Raw genomic sequence first — 18,002 nt, 5'->3', positions numbered from 1 at the left:
CAGATGATGCCCTTGTTTGAAAACAGAAAAGATCTCAGAGGGAAAAAGAGGAAACTATGGGATGGACTAGAGGAGGTGCAGGATATTAGGGGTGTGCACAGATGAGAGCTTGCTAGTTTATGGATGGAAATTTGTTCTTAACATGTAACAGGCAAGAATTGTGTCCTGCAGATTGTAAGCGGATATAACAGAGATGTAAGGGTGGTTCCGTTCGGGGAGCAGGAAAAGGGGAATCCCCATGGCCAAACGGATCTGTCTTATGACAGAACTGAACGGACCCCATTGACTATAATGGCGTCCGTTTGGTTTCAGCTATATAGCATATTACCGGACAATTTTCCTCCAGTATTTTGTGCTAGATATTCAAACACAGGTTCAAACACAGCTGTGAAACCACCCTTAGGCCACTCGCACACTCATCACTTTTTACTGCATTTCAAACGCCACACTAAATGCTGTACACCGCTTTCATTGATTTTAATAGGACTTCGGAAACTAGCGTTCTAACGTGGCATTTCTAACGCCATGATTTTCAAACACTGTTGTATTTTTGTACGTTTTTTATCGCTCATCACCAAATGACGGAGTACATTAAAAAACACCGTTGAATGCTGAAGAATACATTCGAAAACGTCGCTTGAAATCGGGGTAAAATTCCACGTTTTCGAGTTCAGCGTTTTTCTAACGTCTGCATGAGAGCGGATTTAGAGAGATGCACAGGTAGATATTAGTCACTGAATATGAATTGTTTCTATTTTAAATGAGCTTTAACAAATTTTTTCTTACATGTTTGGAATGACATTTCAAAGACATAGTAAAAGAGAATTCAAACAAATGAATAGTTTCTATAGATGGTAATTACCAAACAGATATGGGGGTGTTTGAGACCGAAATACATGGTAAAAAGTTAGTAGATGCTATAACTATATTTAACACCTGTGGTATAATGTGAAGTCATTTCATGTTTCCTAAACCAGGGGTCCCCAACTCCAGTCCTCAGGGACCACCAACAGGTCATGCTTTCAGGATCTCCTATAGTAAGAACACCTGTAGCAATGTCTGAGGCACCAACAATAATTACATCACCTGTGCAACACTGAGGAAATCCTGAAAACATGATCTGTTGGAGGTCCCTGAGGACTGGAGTTGGGGAACCCTGTCCTAAACTATGAACAAAAATTGTCAGGAAACTAACTTAGGGTTTCTGTACTCTACTACAGAAAAAAGTTGGCTAAATCAAATGTCGACTACTCATAATAGATCTTTATGAGGCATTTGACACTGTAGATCTTCAACTACTCCTCAGTATACTTCCCTCCACTGGCCTTCAGGCTAGTGCTCTCCCCTAGTTTTACCTCCTATCTCTCTAACCACTCGTTCAATGTATCATTAAGTGGGGATGCAATGTCACTTTGCATTAGAACCAGAGTGATTTTAATAGATATCTGTAAAAACCTTTGGTTTGCAAAAATATTGACTCCATTTGTCTATAACAGAGCAAAATTCTATGTGCAACCTTGCAAACCACGTTTTTATGCGTTCCTGTACAGCTCATACTTAGAAGAATGTGCTCACATCCATATAAGAGTCAGGGGTGTATGCAGGATTTTCTTAAAGTGGATATTCAGATTCTGACCCATCCATAAATATACAGTATATATATATATATATATATATATATATATATAATCTATCTATCTATCTATATTGGGGAGGACAAGTTTAATAACACAGTGGATTCAGCGGTTCAGCTCTAGTATACCTATAACTAATTTCACAGAGAGAGTGATATCGGACCGTGTAAAAAACACGAGCGATCCTCTGGGCGTGGCTCTCAGCCGTGCCGGAAGATTGGCAAGTGTTTCCCATTGATTTCAGTGTGAGACATCGCATCATACTCGCGTGCACCTTGCACGCCATGTGATGTTTTTCCGGCCCCATTGAAAACAATGGGTGAGGCGTTTCGAGTGGATGTCCAAATATAGGACATGCTGCGATTTTTTATTGTGAAAGTCAATGGGACTTTCTAATGTTAAAAACACATCACATCGATAGAAAATTGCAAGTTTTGTGCATTGCGATGCAATAGAAAAGAGGCTCCATAAAGAAACATGGGCGATAAAAATAAATTAAATTCCACACTGTAAAAAGATAGAGCATGCTGCGATTTTCTTGCCCGTGTGAAAACGGCCTTATGCAGCAAGCAGCCTCATAGGAGAGGAAAGGCAGCGTGGTAGATTTGAAATTGCTCAACTTCCATTATATTATCTACCAGTAGCTCAGTTTCTGTCAATCAGTCTATTCTATTAATTTAAATGAAAAATCGAGTTCCTAATAAGTGAAGAAGAGTATAGAGTCATAGTTGGGGATACAGGTTACATATCAGATAGTAAGGCTAATTTCACACAGGCGAAGGCAATATAGGGATGCGATTCCCGCCCCCATATCGCGCTTGCCATTCATAGGAGAACAGCCTCGCATCACTTCAGGGATGCAGAGATCCTCTAGCTGTCACAGCCACGGCAGAGGATCGTGGAGTATCTCCCACTACTTTCAATGGGGCTGCTGTCGCCATCCCCATTGAGAACAATGGGGCTGCAATGCAAGATCGCGCACCTAGATAGAACATTCTGTGATTTATTTCCAACATAGAATCGCATCGCAGTGTCATACAGTAAAACATCACTCATGTGTATGACCCCATTCAAAAGAATAGGGCTCATATTTGTGCAGCTCGCAACACACAAATCTTGCACGATTTTCTCATCCGTGAGAAGTCGGCCTTGTTGTTGATTATAAACAAGTATTTATTTTTTGAAATGTAAATCATAACAAGTTTAAAAGTGAATCACTGGATATAAACTATAGGCTCCCTGCACACGAGCAGAAATTCCACGGCGGGATTTCCCGCAGGATTTCCGCCCGTGCCCGCTGCCATAGGATTGCATGCATGCATGCAATCCTATGCACACAACTGCGATTTGTCTGCGTGAAAACACACGCAGAAAACAAATCGCAACATGTTCTATTTCTGTGCGGGTCGCGCAGAGGCCTGCACAGGAACGTCAGTAGATACCTGCCGGCTCTGTTCTGCGCACGCGCCGGCTGGGCGGCAGCCAGAACATCACAGAGAAGAGGAGACGCCGGGAGCCGGTGAGCTGCAGGTTTCTGCAGGAGCACAGGTCCGCATCCTGCTGCGAGAATTCTTGCAGCGGGATCTGACCCGGCTGTCTGCAGGCAGCCTTAGGCCCAATGTCCACGGGAAGATCTGATTTGCAGCATCCGCGTGGAAGATCCACAAATCAAGCCGCGCACCCATAGGAATACACCCGCAGAAGACTCTGATGGGTAAGTGTATGTTCCACAGTGCCCTCGGCCACAGGCATGGTCAGATTCCACTCTGGGCTCCTGCAAGCGCAATGTGATCCGCCCTTGGACATGGGGCCTAAGGGCGGCTTCACACAGCCGAGAAAATCAATGGAGGCGCATGGGCTGTGGGTACCCACATCATCACTTAGCAATGGTGCAGAAAATACATACACTGAAAAAAAAAAAACTGTACTGTGCATGATCGACGGCGAACCGCCACGGTCCTCTGCAACACAGAGAAATAAGGTACACAGGGTGACCGCCCGGGCTCACAGACAGAATCTACTGCAGATCTCCCACATTGGAATCAGATCCGTTCGTGTGAACCCGGCCTTACTTGTGTTTTTTGCTGAGGTGTTTTTTTTTGTCAAAATGCAGCATCCAGAGGGAAATATTGAACACACTATAAACAATGCATTTTTATGGCTTTTTTTCACCTGTTATGCATTTTTTAGAGTGCTGACATTTTTTGCACTTGGAGCAGGTTGTAGGTTTGGCTGTTTTTCTGGCAGTTTTGCATAGGCTTCTTTATGAGGCATGAAAAGTGACAGAAAACAAATATATGTGAGATATTTGTGAATAAGAAAGGAACACCTGAAAAACAGCTTTAAACATAATAAACTACAATACCATGCATTATAAATACATGATGTAAGGCTGTTCTCACATATGCATGCAGAAAACACAGCTTGAAATCACGTCATTTTTACCGTGATTTTGAGCTGCGTTTTTGAAATCACTGTACAGTGTTTGACAGCGCTTTTTAATGCACCCCATCATTGTGACAGGTGATGAGGTATGTTAAAAAACTCAAAAACAAACAAAAATAGAACAGACAGCCCTCAAAAATTGCGTAATTGGAAACGCCACATTCGAGCGCAGGTCTAAGAACCCCTTATTAAAATCAATGACAGCGTTGTACCTTGGTCAGCACAGTGCTCGGGACACTGCGCTAATCGCGGCAAAATAGCGGTGGGTGTGAGAGTGGCCTAAAGATCTGTGCTTTATTAGAATTAATTCAGCATTACTGCCCTGTGTTGTTATGAAAATACGGTACTGTGTAAAAGTTTTAGGCAGGTGTGGTTCCCACAGCAGATTCTGGCTTTGGCAGCAGCTGGTGACCCCGTGTTCCTGTATTTTCTCTTTTTTCTCTGTACTGCAGATGGTCGTGGCGAGCCGCTGTCGGATATGCGCGGTACAGATTATTTATTATTTACTTTTCCAGTGACGTCACTAGGCAATGATGCGGAATCTGCGACCTGTCCTCTGGTCTGATGGGTTCCATCGACTTCAATGGGAGCCAACCACGCGGAGTCCATGCAAAAATGGTGCATGCTGCAATTTTTTCTCCGCAAACGTAAATCACAATTGATTTCCACCGTGTGCAGAAAGAATCAATTTCCCATAGCATGCTATGGACGGTATTGTTGCGGATCCGCAGTGCGGACACCCACCGTGGATTCCGCAGCAAAAATCTGCCCGTGTACAGGTGGCCTAAAGAAGAACAGGGGGTCCTGGAAGTAATGATATTGCCCCCACAGAACTCTGATCTCATCATGATCAGGTCTGTCTGGGAGTACATAAAAATACAGAAGGATTTGAGCAAGCCTACAACCACAGATCTATGGTTAGTTCTCCAAGTTGTTTGAAAAAATTGCCTGCCAAGTTCCTTCAAAAACTGTGTGCAAGTGTACCTAGAAGAACTGATGCTGTTTTGAAGACAAAGACTGGTCGCATCAAATATTGATGTGATTTACATTTCTCTTTTGTTCATTCACTTTGCATTTTTTACTTAACCAAAAAACTATTATTAACACTTCTATTTTTGAAAGCATTCTTACTTTGAAGCACTTTTTCACACCTGCCTAAAACTTTTATACAGTATTGCATATTTCATACACTCTGTACATACCTAAGCTGGTAAGAAGTTCCTGGAAACACATATCCAATCTGAAGTTTTTATTTTTTTTCACTTGCAGGAATAATTTAAAAAACATATCAAAAGTAGGAAGCAGCAAGAAAAATATCCAGATTTTCAACACTTTGCAGTTTTTGAAGAGTCAGGATGGGACACATATTGCACGTTTTAAACGTATTGCTTTTTCAACACAGAACTATTTAATTGGTTGGGAGCGTGTGTAGAGTCATGACAGTAAACATTACGTTCCAGGTTGGAGTGCAAGCCCACATTTAGTCCCAACTCCTTCTCTGTATTGTAGTTCGCCCAGTTCTCCTCATAGGATATTTTGTAAGCAGGGCATTTATCCTTGTCCATAGGAAAGCACAGACAAGACTTGTTCAGCGCTAGTTCAGTAGGCGAGCTGTAGGCTTTTTCATGGAATATATCGTGGGTATCACCTGTATACTTGACAGACGCACAGCGCTTTACTTTCCGGCAAATGCTCTGAATGATAAGGATAGTCAGTTCTAGTAAGTTAAGGAATAAAGAGATGAGCGAGACAACAAGCATGAAAAGGATGAATATGGTTTTCTCCATGGGTCGAGACACAAAGCAGTCCACTCTGTGAGGACATGGAGGTCTTTCACACACATATTTTGGTGTCATCACAAAGCCATAGAGATACCACTGACCAAGTAGAAATCCAGCCTCAAGCACACTCTTAAAAACAATACTAGTTATATAAGTGCACATCAAAGCTCCCCTAATCCTCACTTTGCCATCCTCCTGAATTAAGAATTTCCTAGGCTTCTTTGCATCATGGTTTGCTTGATGGACTTTATCGTCCATAATTGTATAATCACTTTCTTTATTCCGTAACTTTGCTTCTTTCCTTGATATGTAAAGTACATGGCCCAGATAAAATAGGGTAGGGGAGCTGACAAATAGGAATTGCAGCACCCAGTAGCGAATATGGGAAATAGGAAATGCTTTATCATAACAAACATTTGGACATCCAGGTTGTTTGGTGTTGCAGATGAAGTCCGATTGCTCGTCCCCCCAAACCGACTCTCCCGCTAAGCTCAGAATCAGGAGACGGAACACAAATAAGACCATGAGCCAGACTTTTCCAATTGCTGTAGAATGCTCTTGCACTTGGTCAAGCAACTTTTCGAGAAAACTCCAGTCACCCATTTCACTTGGTTATAGTATCTGAAATGGAAAAAAAAACAGAAAAACTGAAGCACCAACAATGCTTACATCTGGGCAGACTTCATTATCAGTGTTTAAGCATTATATAAGGGAATGCTATATAAGAACCTAGAGAAAAAATTTCATATTTTTCAATGCATTTACACCAAACAACTGGCATGAATGTAGAGATAAACGACTCAGTGCTGCTCTTAATCCTTTGCTTTCCTTCATGTAACACTGGCTGTCTGCAGGCATCACTAGGCGGGGCTCAATGCATAGGAATTTATACAGTCACCATGGAACTCAATGGTGGTTGTAAAAATCTCTCTGCACCTTAGCGGAAAATGCTACAGCCCTAGATCAGGAAACATGAGTGCAGAACCAGACCCTCTTCCCGCCATGAACTTTGATATATGTGGGTTTCATAAATATGTAAAACACCTTAGCAACATTTTGGATTGATCCTCCTTCGTCAGCCTTGCACGGGGCCCTGACATATCTGAGTGACAGTAGTTCTGCAGTGGATTTTCTTGTGGATTTTGGACACTCACCCACTGGTCCCTTTGGGTCCCACTGGGATTTCATTGATCAGTTGTCCTTTCTACTCCTATGCCTGATAAAGGGCAATCAGTCCGAAATGTTGCTAAGACATTTTACATATTTATGGAACCGATATACATGAGTGTTCAATAAAAGTTCAACTTTTAGTCTATGGTTCGATTTCTTCTATTATTTTATTGTTTGTTACAATGAGATCCTAAGGCAGTAAGGGCCTAAACATGCACTCAGCAAACAACCATTCAAGCTATTGAAATGAGTACGGCCAACTGATTTGTTTTTCTTTTCACCATGGGCAATAGCAATAGCATGGTTTGCCTTTATGGTGATAACGTCACTGTTTGTCACAGTATCTTTAGATCACCTGTGCCTTCTTTTTAAAGAGAATCCGTCACCTACTTCTAGCTCTACAAGCTAAGCTTATTTGCTGAAAGTAGGTGACCCATGGGGCCTGGGGTTTTAAGTTTTATTCTAACCTTCTCTGTCATTCCCCTGATGTGAACACTAAAAGCTGGCAGTGAATGTGTTGAGTGGCACTCCAAAGTAGTCCACCCATTATAAAATTAGGACAGATGGACTACTTTGTAGTGCTGCTCAATGCTTTCAGTACTCATGTTAATTGAATTGATACTGCAATTTGGATGCTAGATACAGTTTACACATCAAAGGTGATAAATGTCTGATTGGTGGGGGTGGGGGCTGAGACCCCCCCCCCCCTCACAATCCCCAGAAATTAGGTTCCCATGTCAAACTGTTCTTGTCACTGTACCCCTGCAATAGGGTTGAAATTGAATTGAGTAGTGGTGCCATTCAATTCATTTCAGTGAGGCTAATGGAAATAGCGAGTACAAGTGCGAATGGAGCGATACCACACATGGATGACTGCTGCTGCATTCAATCTCCTCCTTCTGAAAGGGGAGGCAGTAAGCCTACAGTTAGGAGAAGAGGGTAACATGGAACCCTTGTTCTTGGGATCAGTGAGAGCCCTAATGATCAGACTTTTATCACTTATTCTGTGGATGGGTGATAAAAGTCAATCTTGGAACAACCCTTTTAATTTGTATGCAAGAACAATACAGTCAGAAGAAAATCTACACATTTTCAGTAGATATAGATGAATTTATTAAAGGGTATCTGTACTTTCACTTCAGAGCGCTCCTGCTCCATTGACCGTTTTTGGCTTCTTCTGGCAGGTTGTACTCAGATGACTATATACGAGTTGTGTCAGAAAAACTTGGCACAACTTACATTGGGCAGCAGATGGACACTCGATCGTATGCTGTCTGATATACACTCTGCAGATTGCATTTGCTATTCTGTGGTAATGAACATTCATGTGAATAGCCACATAGGTCGGGCTGTTATGGTTTACCATTTTTTTCAATCTATGGGAAAGTATAATCTGCTGCAGATGCATACATTCGTTTTTTTTCTTTAATGGGAGACTATTTAGGATGTATGCCGCTGTATGTCTATGAAGTACATACATTACAACCTTACTTTTGAGGTATTTATTGGGAAATACTCTGGACATATACCTCACACTGAAGGCAACAGAGAATAAGTTAGTGTTTTCATTTAAAGGGAACCTGTCATCCGGTTCACGCTGCATAAAGAACAAAGCAGCATTAACCCCGAACAAAACTGCTTGGTGCCCCCATGCAAGTGTTATTCTGAAACACTGGCATTTCAGAATATAGGCCTCCTTCAGACTGCAGTGCCAGATTCCACATGCGGAATCCTGCAGTGGAATCCGGCTATGGCAGCAGCGGCATACCCGCTTACCTGCTCTGTCGGCTTCTTTTCTGTACAGCAGTTGGAACCGTCAACTCGCCGTTGCACATGCGCAGTGCAGACTTTTTTTATTTCCCCGTGCCGTCACTAGGTGGAGACGCAGAATTCGTGACCTGTTAGCAATGTCCATTGCGGACGGGCTGCAGATCAGATGGCTTCCCTTAGCTTTAATGGAAGCTGTCCGCACAGAATCCACACACAAATGTGAATCGATTTCCCATACCATGCTATGGGCGCTATTTGCCAATGTGGACGCCTGCCGTGGAATCCGCAGCAAATATCCACCCTTGGGAAGGAGATCTTACATGGGGGCATGGTGCAAATCTGTCCCAGGTTCATGCTGCCCATGGTTTGGGCAGCATGAACCCAGCGACTAGTTTCCTTTAGTTTTAGTCTCAGTGAACCATATATTTTTTCTCATGGTTACATGTGATATAGTCACAGTCTGCTAAATAGTTGCATGTAGTAGAATTTCCTCTTAATAAACCCTGCTGGGAAAAAATGTTGTGGGAAAAGCATAAAAGAGGCACGTTTGGTACTGCTAAGTGTCAATTCCTCTCTATTATTTATGGAGCTTTTGTTTTTAACGAGTCAGCTCTGAAACCTGGATAAATACATCATATCCTTCCTGAATGAGGAACTTTGTGATCACAGAAAGGAAAGACAACTCACACTTTTTATCGTGTTCTGCAAGTTTTGTTACATGCTATCAGAACAAGCACTAAGCCAAATGATACAGTGTACTGTACATGAAATATAATGATAATATAAGGACATCTACAACATACGTCATATGCATATTGCATAGAATGACAAGACAGTATTGCGACATGTACAAATCATAAGTCATACTTGCATATTTGCGGCATACATTCCAACAATGAGAAAATACATATGCTAGCAGATAATATTGATAGTTTTGCAGAAAAAAATGCAATTTTAGTATGATAACTCAAGTGAAAGCAACATACCTTGTCTAAACATCAACAAGGACTCAATCATATTTACTTAAATTAAACATTGTTCATTTTATTGCATTCGGAGGAACTAGTCTTTAAAAGGCTAAAGCTTTCCCCTATGAATATATATTTCTTTTAGCCTGATTTCCCATCTGCATAAGAGGATCAGTTCTGAGTCCATGTCGAATATTCCATCAGATTTAGTCAGGAATAGTGCTGTATGCAGAGCTATTTTTCCCATTGCAATAACATACACCTTGGTGGAATCCAAGAAATCCCATTGTAAGTCAATGGGATTCTTCATGCGATGAACGCAGCACTGCAGAAACCATAATGCAGAAGTGAACAGGTCCTTGGTGACTATAATTATTTATACCAAATACAACATTAATAAATATCATTGGTGCAAATTTATCAATGGAGTTATTTATTTTATGGGTAGAAATGCATTAAACATATGGTGTGAGGGCTGAGTACCATATCTATTAAATCCCAGCCACCATTTTTCAAGTACATACAAATTCCTTTAAATAACTAGGTATACAAAATATATTTTTATGTAACCTTTTTTATTATGTAAAGTCCATCATTTCACTTTTGTGCATTGAACGTCCTCTCTTACCATGAGTATAGAAAGCTGGTGGCTAGGTGTCCGACATGTCTATATCAGGCTGTATGTTTGACAGTAGTCTTGTTGTCTTAACGGAGAAGACGTTATCCAGAGGTGCCCTGAAACAATGCAAGGGGACAGCCAAGTCTTCAAGCAGCTTAACCTCACATTAGCTGAACAAATCTTTTGCACAGAAATGATCTAAATTGTTTGATACTTTGTACCACAGATTAGATCACCAAGCATGTCTTCATGATACTGACCTATTCTAATTATCATCACGCTACTTAACTTTGTACGTCATTATGTATGTCATTCCTTCAAGTAATAAGCAAAAAGTTACTCATTTAACAATATGGAAGACATTTCCCCACTAAATATCATCTTAATAAGCTGTCAAATTTAATATAAGCTCCAGTCTATCACATTCAATTTCTAGTATCTAACTTCAATTAGTTAATGGTTTCAGAAGTACATACTGTGGATACTGATACAATGTACTGAATAGATTCTGTTGTTTGACAGTATTCTCCAGTACATGTATATAACATGAGAATTCCCTTAAATATCTAATTTTCTATGTTGATACTAATGATTTACTGGAGCATATCTGAGTAAAGGCTTTTGGCTTATAGTTTTTGATTTATTTAACTATACACGACTACATACACTGATTGTGATACCTATACATCAATGTAAAAATTAAGAGAAACCCCTAAAGTTTTCCTTCTTTGAACAGAGCAAACTGTTCATTTTTTTCTAGTTCTATTTCTAATTTGTTCATACGTGTATTAGACAAGTACAATAAAAAAGTGCAGACTTCCTGGATTATGTCCTTTTTGAAGTGCTGCTTAGTAAGAACAACAAGAAAACTATCAGCTGGTTAGTAGGCAGTGAATAGGACTTACCTTATGCAAGGTGTCCGACCACTTTTAAAAAAAGCCAGGTTATAAACTGCGAAGGATTTCCATTTAGATCATTCCGAATGTTACGCAGGATGGCAGAAGATTTTGGAGCACAGGATGCTGAGAGGAGGAGCAGGGAGAAAAGGGCAGGACATGATTTAACTCACTTTAACTCATTGTTTGTAAACTCTGTACAAACTAAGATAACGTTTTAGATGTAAAGTAAATATACAGGATTATGTAAAATATATAAAAATATAACATTTAATCATAAAACCTATGAATGTATAAATATATAAAAGGACATATCTCTACTACATTGACTATCTATACATTACGTGTGCAACTTGATATTTTGTCCAATGTCGGATATACAAATTAATTTCCCTGCCTTGGACACAGAAAGATAAACAAAGGGGGAGATTTGCTAAGCTAAATGCCTCAAATTCAGGCTCAATTTGTGCCAAAATAGCTGTTGTACATGGCTTACACCACATTTATAAAGTGTTTTAGGCACTTTGTGCCTTGCATAATGAGCGGGTGAGGCTTAGTGGAAAGAGGCATGGTGTAAAAATATGGCAAAGCTTTAGTGCAAAGTAAGCCAACCCGCAGTTAAAATTAGACAAAAGTCTATAAAGACGCACAAAATTTAGTATACAGAATTAGCCAGTGTAAACATTTTAGCACATCCTTAGACTGCCTGTTCTAAGTTTACACTAAATGTTAGAAATAATTAGCAAATCTGCCCCATTTTCTCACATTAGGTGAGGCATGAAAATACTATGCTTGTGTTCTTTAATGAATGACATTTATTGTCTGTGCTGTATAGATCTGTCATATAGAGCTTGCTATGGGTACATACATCCCTTCATGTTCATATGTGAAAAAAAATGTAGCATGTGGTATTGTATGGTGGCATTCTCTTACTCTCTGTGCTGCCAGATAGGGTGAGTGCATATAGCTTGTAAATGTGTATTAGTCTTTATACTATGGGTCTGGAGGGGTACAGTTTCTCACCAGTATACAGTAGGTTTCTGGATAGCTGGGTAAGATGCCCATGACTAAGAATTATCTTTTAATAGGGAGCACTGCTGGAGCATTGTAATATCTCACAGCTGAATGCCAGATTTCCCAGTGGAGCCTTTTAAGTCTCCTCACACCTATTAGGTCCTCTCCACAAGGAGAAACATTACTGCTCCCAACCAACATTATAGATCTCTTACACCATCAGAAACCTATCGTATATTGACAAGGGGAAAAAACCCCAAAACAGTTTGTCTGTACACGGTTATCTTTTCCTGCTGGAGAAGACTCTGGGTTTGGTTTATATTCCCAGTCATTGTTGCAATGCTTGTTAAAAAGTTGGACATTGACGTGTATGAAAGCTACCTTCCATTAGTAGGCGCTGCTGAGGCATTATAGCATCTTCCATTTGCATAACAAATTTGTCAGAGGAGCATGCACAGCCTTCAACAGTCATTAGGTGCAATAAATAAGAAAAAAAGACAAGGAAAGGCCGCCTGCACACGGGCGGAAATCCCGTGGCGGTATTTCCCGCGGGATTTCCGCCACTGAAAGTTTGCATAGGAGTGCATTACAATACGCACTCCTATGCAGATGGCCGCGGTTTGGCCGCGCGAAATCTCGCGCGGCAAACAAACCGTGGCATGTCCTATTTTTGTGCGGGGCTCGCACTCACCCGGCCGCCGGCTCCGGTCTGCGCATGCGCCGGCTGCGCAGCAGCCGGCACATCAAAGAGCCGGGGCCGCCAGGCGCGGGTGAGTACGCGCTCGTCCCTGCAGGCTCTCGGGTCGGGTCCCGCGGCGAGAATTCTCGCTGCCGGATCCGACCCGCTCGTCTGCATGCGGCCAAAGGGTAGTGGCCCTGCCTCTTAGAGGTGCTTCCTAAATGTAAATGACAATTAGAAATAACAAAACAATAAAAACATTCATCAAAATCAAAGTCAATAAGGTTTTTAGGTATTTCAAACACACCATAAAACCATTTTTCTGTGACATCTGGTTTAGAAGATTAACCTTATATAATTCATGGCAAAACCAATATATTTGTTTACAATAAGAGGGACAGAGAAACAAACAAATAGTTGCTGTGGACTAAATATTGTGGATACATTATAAAAGTGGGCTACAAAAAAGAAAAAGAAAGACACAAGATATACATCTTAAAGCAAATTGGGGTTGCCATAGCAAAGGAGACACTATAAGTCAAGAAGAAGGCCCTGGTGCATGTGCAATGGGGAGATGATAACAAAGATGACACTTGTGAGTGAAGGAAAAGGAGGCAACGTGAAGCTATACATCTGCATTAAGGAGTCTGCAGTGACCAGCAGCATTTCAAGAATGGTGCTACTTTCTGAATTTTACATTTCTTCTGAATGAATTGTGACCCTGTAAGTTCACTGCCTAGTCACAGCTTTCATCCTACGATGTCTCAGTTATTCCCACTATGTCATATTATCAGACATTATTATTACCACTTTGTAAATTTTATTGGTCAGACTTCTAGCCTTAGTCACCATGCAGTTTCAAGGTTTTTGGTTATTTTTTACTTTAAATTTGTCCTTATAACCTATACTAACTCCTTCCACTGTTCTACCCCAGGCCAGTGGTATACTTTAGGAGTACAAAAATGCACCTGTAATATTCTGGTCTGAAACTGGCCAGATAGAGAAAGAATATCGTTTTTGGTTCTGGTGCCATATTTTTGCTGGTTCAGGTGCCATATTTATGTTGGTTCTGGGGATATAGTTATGTAATGAGATATGTTTATCTTAAAAGCTTGGCCCTGGTGCCGTATTTATGTTATGAACTGAGTTTTGATGCTGCATTTATGGTATGTACTTGGGTCTGGTGCTGTATGCATAGATTGAGATTAGTTCCAGTGCTGCATTTATGTTAAATAGATAAACAGGTTAAGAGCAGAAACACACAATGCAGCTGGCCTCACATAGCCAGACCACTCATGACTGCGTCAGACAATGGCTGCACTACTTTGCCAGTAATATATGTGACCATGGTTTGGCTGCATGCAGGCAGCCACACCATGTGTCTTTCAGCTTTAGGGTGGTCTGCCACTCTAAACGTTTTCAGCCAGCCCCCGCTTGTCAGTTCACCCTTCACTTCTCTCAGTGTTGGTGAAATAGGGGGACCCTAAGATGGATTAGGGGTCCCATGCGACATCTGGGATAGGGGGCTTTCAGACCTCCGGCTGTATAAGCAGCTTGACTTGATTAACTCATCATGCTTAACAAAGCAAGTCTGAACACAGTATTGGCTTTTACTAGAAGAGGTCTTTGGTGGGAACAATTCCTCAATACCTTCCATATTTTGGATACTCTCAAACTGGATCTCAACAGCAAACTTGAAACAGTCTTTGGAAGGTGTGCGTATAATAACAAGGAGGGTTTATCAATGAATTTGCTTCTGCTAAAACCTGGTTACATTTGAATTCCATGGTGAAAACAAGCGCACCACTCATACTAGGTTCACAACCTAGCAACCAAGCTGTAATGAAGTTTAGTGGACAGAGGGCTTGGTACATCACTCTTCTGCCACACTCTTCTGTTACATCTCCCATGCAAGTACAATACATGCATGTTCTTAAAAAGACCACGTGTGGATTCCCAGTGTCCACATGTCAGATTTAAAACAACATTTTGAATACAAGAAGGATGCAATAGGTTGGTTGGCCACAAGATGTCAGGCATAGATTATAAGCAGGATTATGAATAACAACACCCCAATTATTGAACTCAAAATATTGGTGGGCCAGTACATTAGAGAGATCAGTGGGGAGATGCTGAAGAGTGTACACAGGCACTGATCAAAGTGTGGGGAAGAAGTAAAGTATCCATGTTTTTGGGAAGGACCAATCATACAGGCTGGAGAACAAAGGAAGCATGGCTGACTACAGGGGGAGGGACAGGGAAGTCACGTAAAAGCCGTTTTACATGAGACAACCTGACGGGGGCAGATGCCCGACAGGTTATCCCAGCAATAATCGTTCCTGTACTTTAACACAGGAAGATCATCGCTCAGTGAATTGAGGCGGAGCATGAGATCGTCCTGTCTCCATTCACAATAAACAGGCAGTCGCTCATAAGTGACCAACTGCTTGTTTACACTGGCTGATCAGTCATTTCGTTTTCTGCATGCAAAAACTGAATGACGAACAAGAAGCCAGTGAATTCTCATTCATTGTTCCATTGAGGCCTACATTTGTACTGAACAATAATCATTCAGATTCAGCTGAGTACATGTGACGTCACTGGGACTTATGTGAATAGGATACTGTTCCTGCGTTGTTGGTGAGTGAGGCAAAGTGCTAGATCTGTCTGAGCATAGTGCAGCAATACAATTGAGTGATGTCTGGTATAATGAAAGTTTGAGAAGAGCGAGGTCCCCAAGTGTGAATACCCCCACCTCCCCAGTTTGTAGGCCATCTGGCCAAAGTTAAAGTGTACCTATACTTTTTTTTCCAATAATTTTAATTAACTTTAATTAAAAGGATTTTGCTTGCTTTTTGTTTAAAATGATTTTTTGAACTTTCGCCAGCTGTTTCTAGGTTTACTTTACACTACTTCCTAGCAAGTGGTCTATGGACAGCAGAGTCTGTGCACGGGGAAGGGGGGGCAGTCTTATCTGCTGCTCCATGTCCGGAGGCAGCCTCAGTGTGGAACAGTTAATAAACTAGCTAACTTGTATAGAGACTCTGCATTCCGTACACCACTTGTTAGGAAGTAGTGTATGGATTAAACATAGAAGCGATGACCTGCAGCAGTTGGCCTTAGCTGTTAAAAAACATTTTAGCCAAAAAGGAAACAGTTCTATTAAATATATTGAAAAGTTTATTAAAATCACACATCCAATTAGGCCGATCTCACATGATTTGAATTGCGGATTCCTTGAGCATTTCATCAGCTGTAATACTCAATTCAATCAAATACATTGAATTACACAGTTCCACTTAAATTAATGTGTTGAAATAGTGTAATCTGCTTGCGGAAAATAGAATGTGGCATGTTCTATTTTACCGCGGATATATGCAGAATAGAGACCATTGTTCTCTAAGGTCGCGGATATATCAGCAGCCAATACGCAATTTATTTAAACTGCACAGTACATGTCACGAATAAAGCACAAAAAAAAAATGGCAAAATTAGCTCATTTTGCCTATCTCGCTTTACAAAAAATGGAATAAAATGTGATCAATAAAGTCGCATAGATCAATATATGGTACCACTAAAAGTTACAACTTATCCAGGAAAAAAAAAAAAAAAAAAAACCTCTTAGGGCTCAGTCGGATGGGTGTTTTTTCACGTCCATTGACACACATATGTCCTATGTTTTGGAGGTGGGAATTTTATGTGCATGTAAAAATAAATAAATAAATCAGACTTGTGACCAATACCATTGAAAAGCATTGGTTCTATATAGATGCAAATCGCAAACACAAAAAACAGGCACAGCAAAAAGTGCCCGTGTGACTGAACCCTTATACAGGACAATTGACAAATACAGAAAAATGCTAGGGGGTCTTTGAATGCAGTGATAAACAAAGAAATACTTAAAAAAAAAAAAAAAAAAAAAAGGCATGAAAAAAATTGCAAAAAATAAAAATTGGAAATAAAACATATAAATTTGGCATTGACATCATTGTACTACGAAAAAAAGCTTGGTACTGTGTTAGCCAGCAGAGCGATGTGTAATTGTTCCCAGCGAGAGTAAACAAGTAATCTCGTAGATATGATACCTTTTAATGGCTAATAAATCGCATGATGTTACAGCAAGCAAGCTTTCGGTGATATCGCCCCCTTCGTCAGGCTATTGAAGGCTCCCATTGATTTCAGTGAGGCCAACGCAGACATGCGTTTAATTGCGGTGCTGGGCAGCGCTTTCCAGCACCACGGTTTTCAAACGCCATCTGCTCTATTTTTTTGTGTTTAGCACACCTCATCACCCATCACAATGATGAGGTGCACAAATACAAGCTGTCGGCCGAAAATGAAAATAAAATTGCAGCGTTTTACCAAGCGCCTGTCTGAGAATGGCCTAACAGAATGGTATTTAACAAGGAGAAATGCAAAGTCCCACATTTGGGCAAGAAAAATTAACGAAGCACATACAGAATGGGAGGAACTGAGCTAAGCAGCAGCACATGTGAAAATGACTTGGGTATACTAATAGATCACAGACTGAACATGAGTCAACAGTGCAATGCAGCTGCAAAAAAGACAAAACACAATTTCGGGATGCATTAAGAGAAGCATAGAGTCTAGATCACGTGAGGCAATTATCCCACTCTACTCTTCGTTAGGCCTCATGTCCACAGGCGGGTCGGATTCCACATGCAGGACCCAGCAATGGAATCGGACCATGCCCACTTGTCTGGGTTATCTTTTTTCTGTACTGCGGATGTGTGCGGAAGTGCTGGCCGGCGCACTTGCGTAGTATGCTTTTTTTTAAACTCCTGATTTCCTGTGGAATGTGCGACCTGTCCACAGTGTCAACTACGAATGGGCCACAGATTGGACGGCTTCCATTGACTTCAATGGAAGTTGTCTGTGTGAGAACCTCACTAAAATGGAGCATACTGCTATTTTTCTTTTCCGCATGCGGAATCCGGAAAACAAATCCACATGTGTAAATTGAAGTGTGGACGCCCATGATTTTTTATAGGCGGCTTGAAGTGCA

General features: G+C 41.0%; 1 protein-coding gene across 1 annotated transcript; it reads right to left on the bottom strand.

Moving 5' to 3' along the window:
• Positions 1–5,351: 5,351 nt before the first annotated feature.
• Positions 5,352–11,405, bottom strand: LOC136612137 (gap junction alpha-4 protein-like). Its single transcript, XM_066592267.1, has 3 exons — positions 11,293–11,405; positions 10,397–10,503; positions 5,352–6,481 (listed from the first exon to the last, which is right to left on the bottom strand). The coding sequence occupies exon 3, from the start codon at positions 6,461–6,463 to the stop codon at positions 5,456–5,458; it is 1,008 nt and encodes a 335-aa protein (XP_066448364.1). The 5' UTR covers positions 6,464–6,481; positions 10,397–10,503; positions 11,293–11,405; the 3' UTR covers positions 5,352–5,455.
• Between the last annotated feature and the right edge of the window lie 6,597 nt (positions 11,406–18,002).

Source organism: Eleutherodactylus coqui, chromosome 1 (assembly GCF_035609145.1).
Source record: "Eleutherodactylus coqui strain aEleCoq1 chromosome 1, aEleCoq1.hap1, whole genome shotgun sequence".
Lineage (NCBI taxonomy): Eukaryota > Metazoa > Chordata > Amphibia > Anura > Eleutherodactylidae > Eleutherodactylus > Eleutherodactylus coqui.
This window is presented reverse-complemented; position numbering and strand designations above follow the sequence as displayed.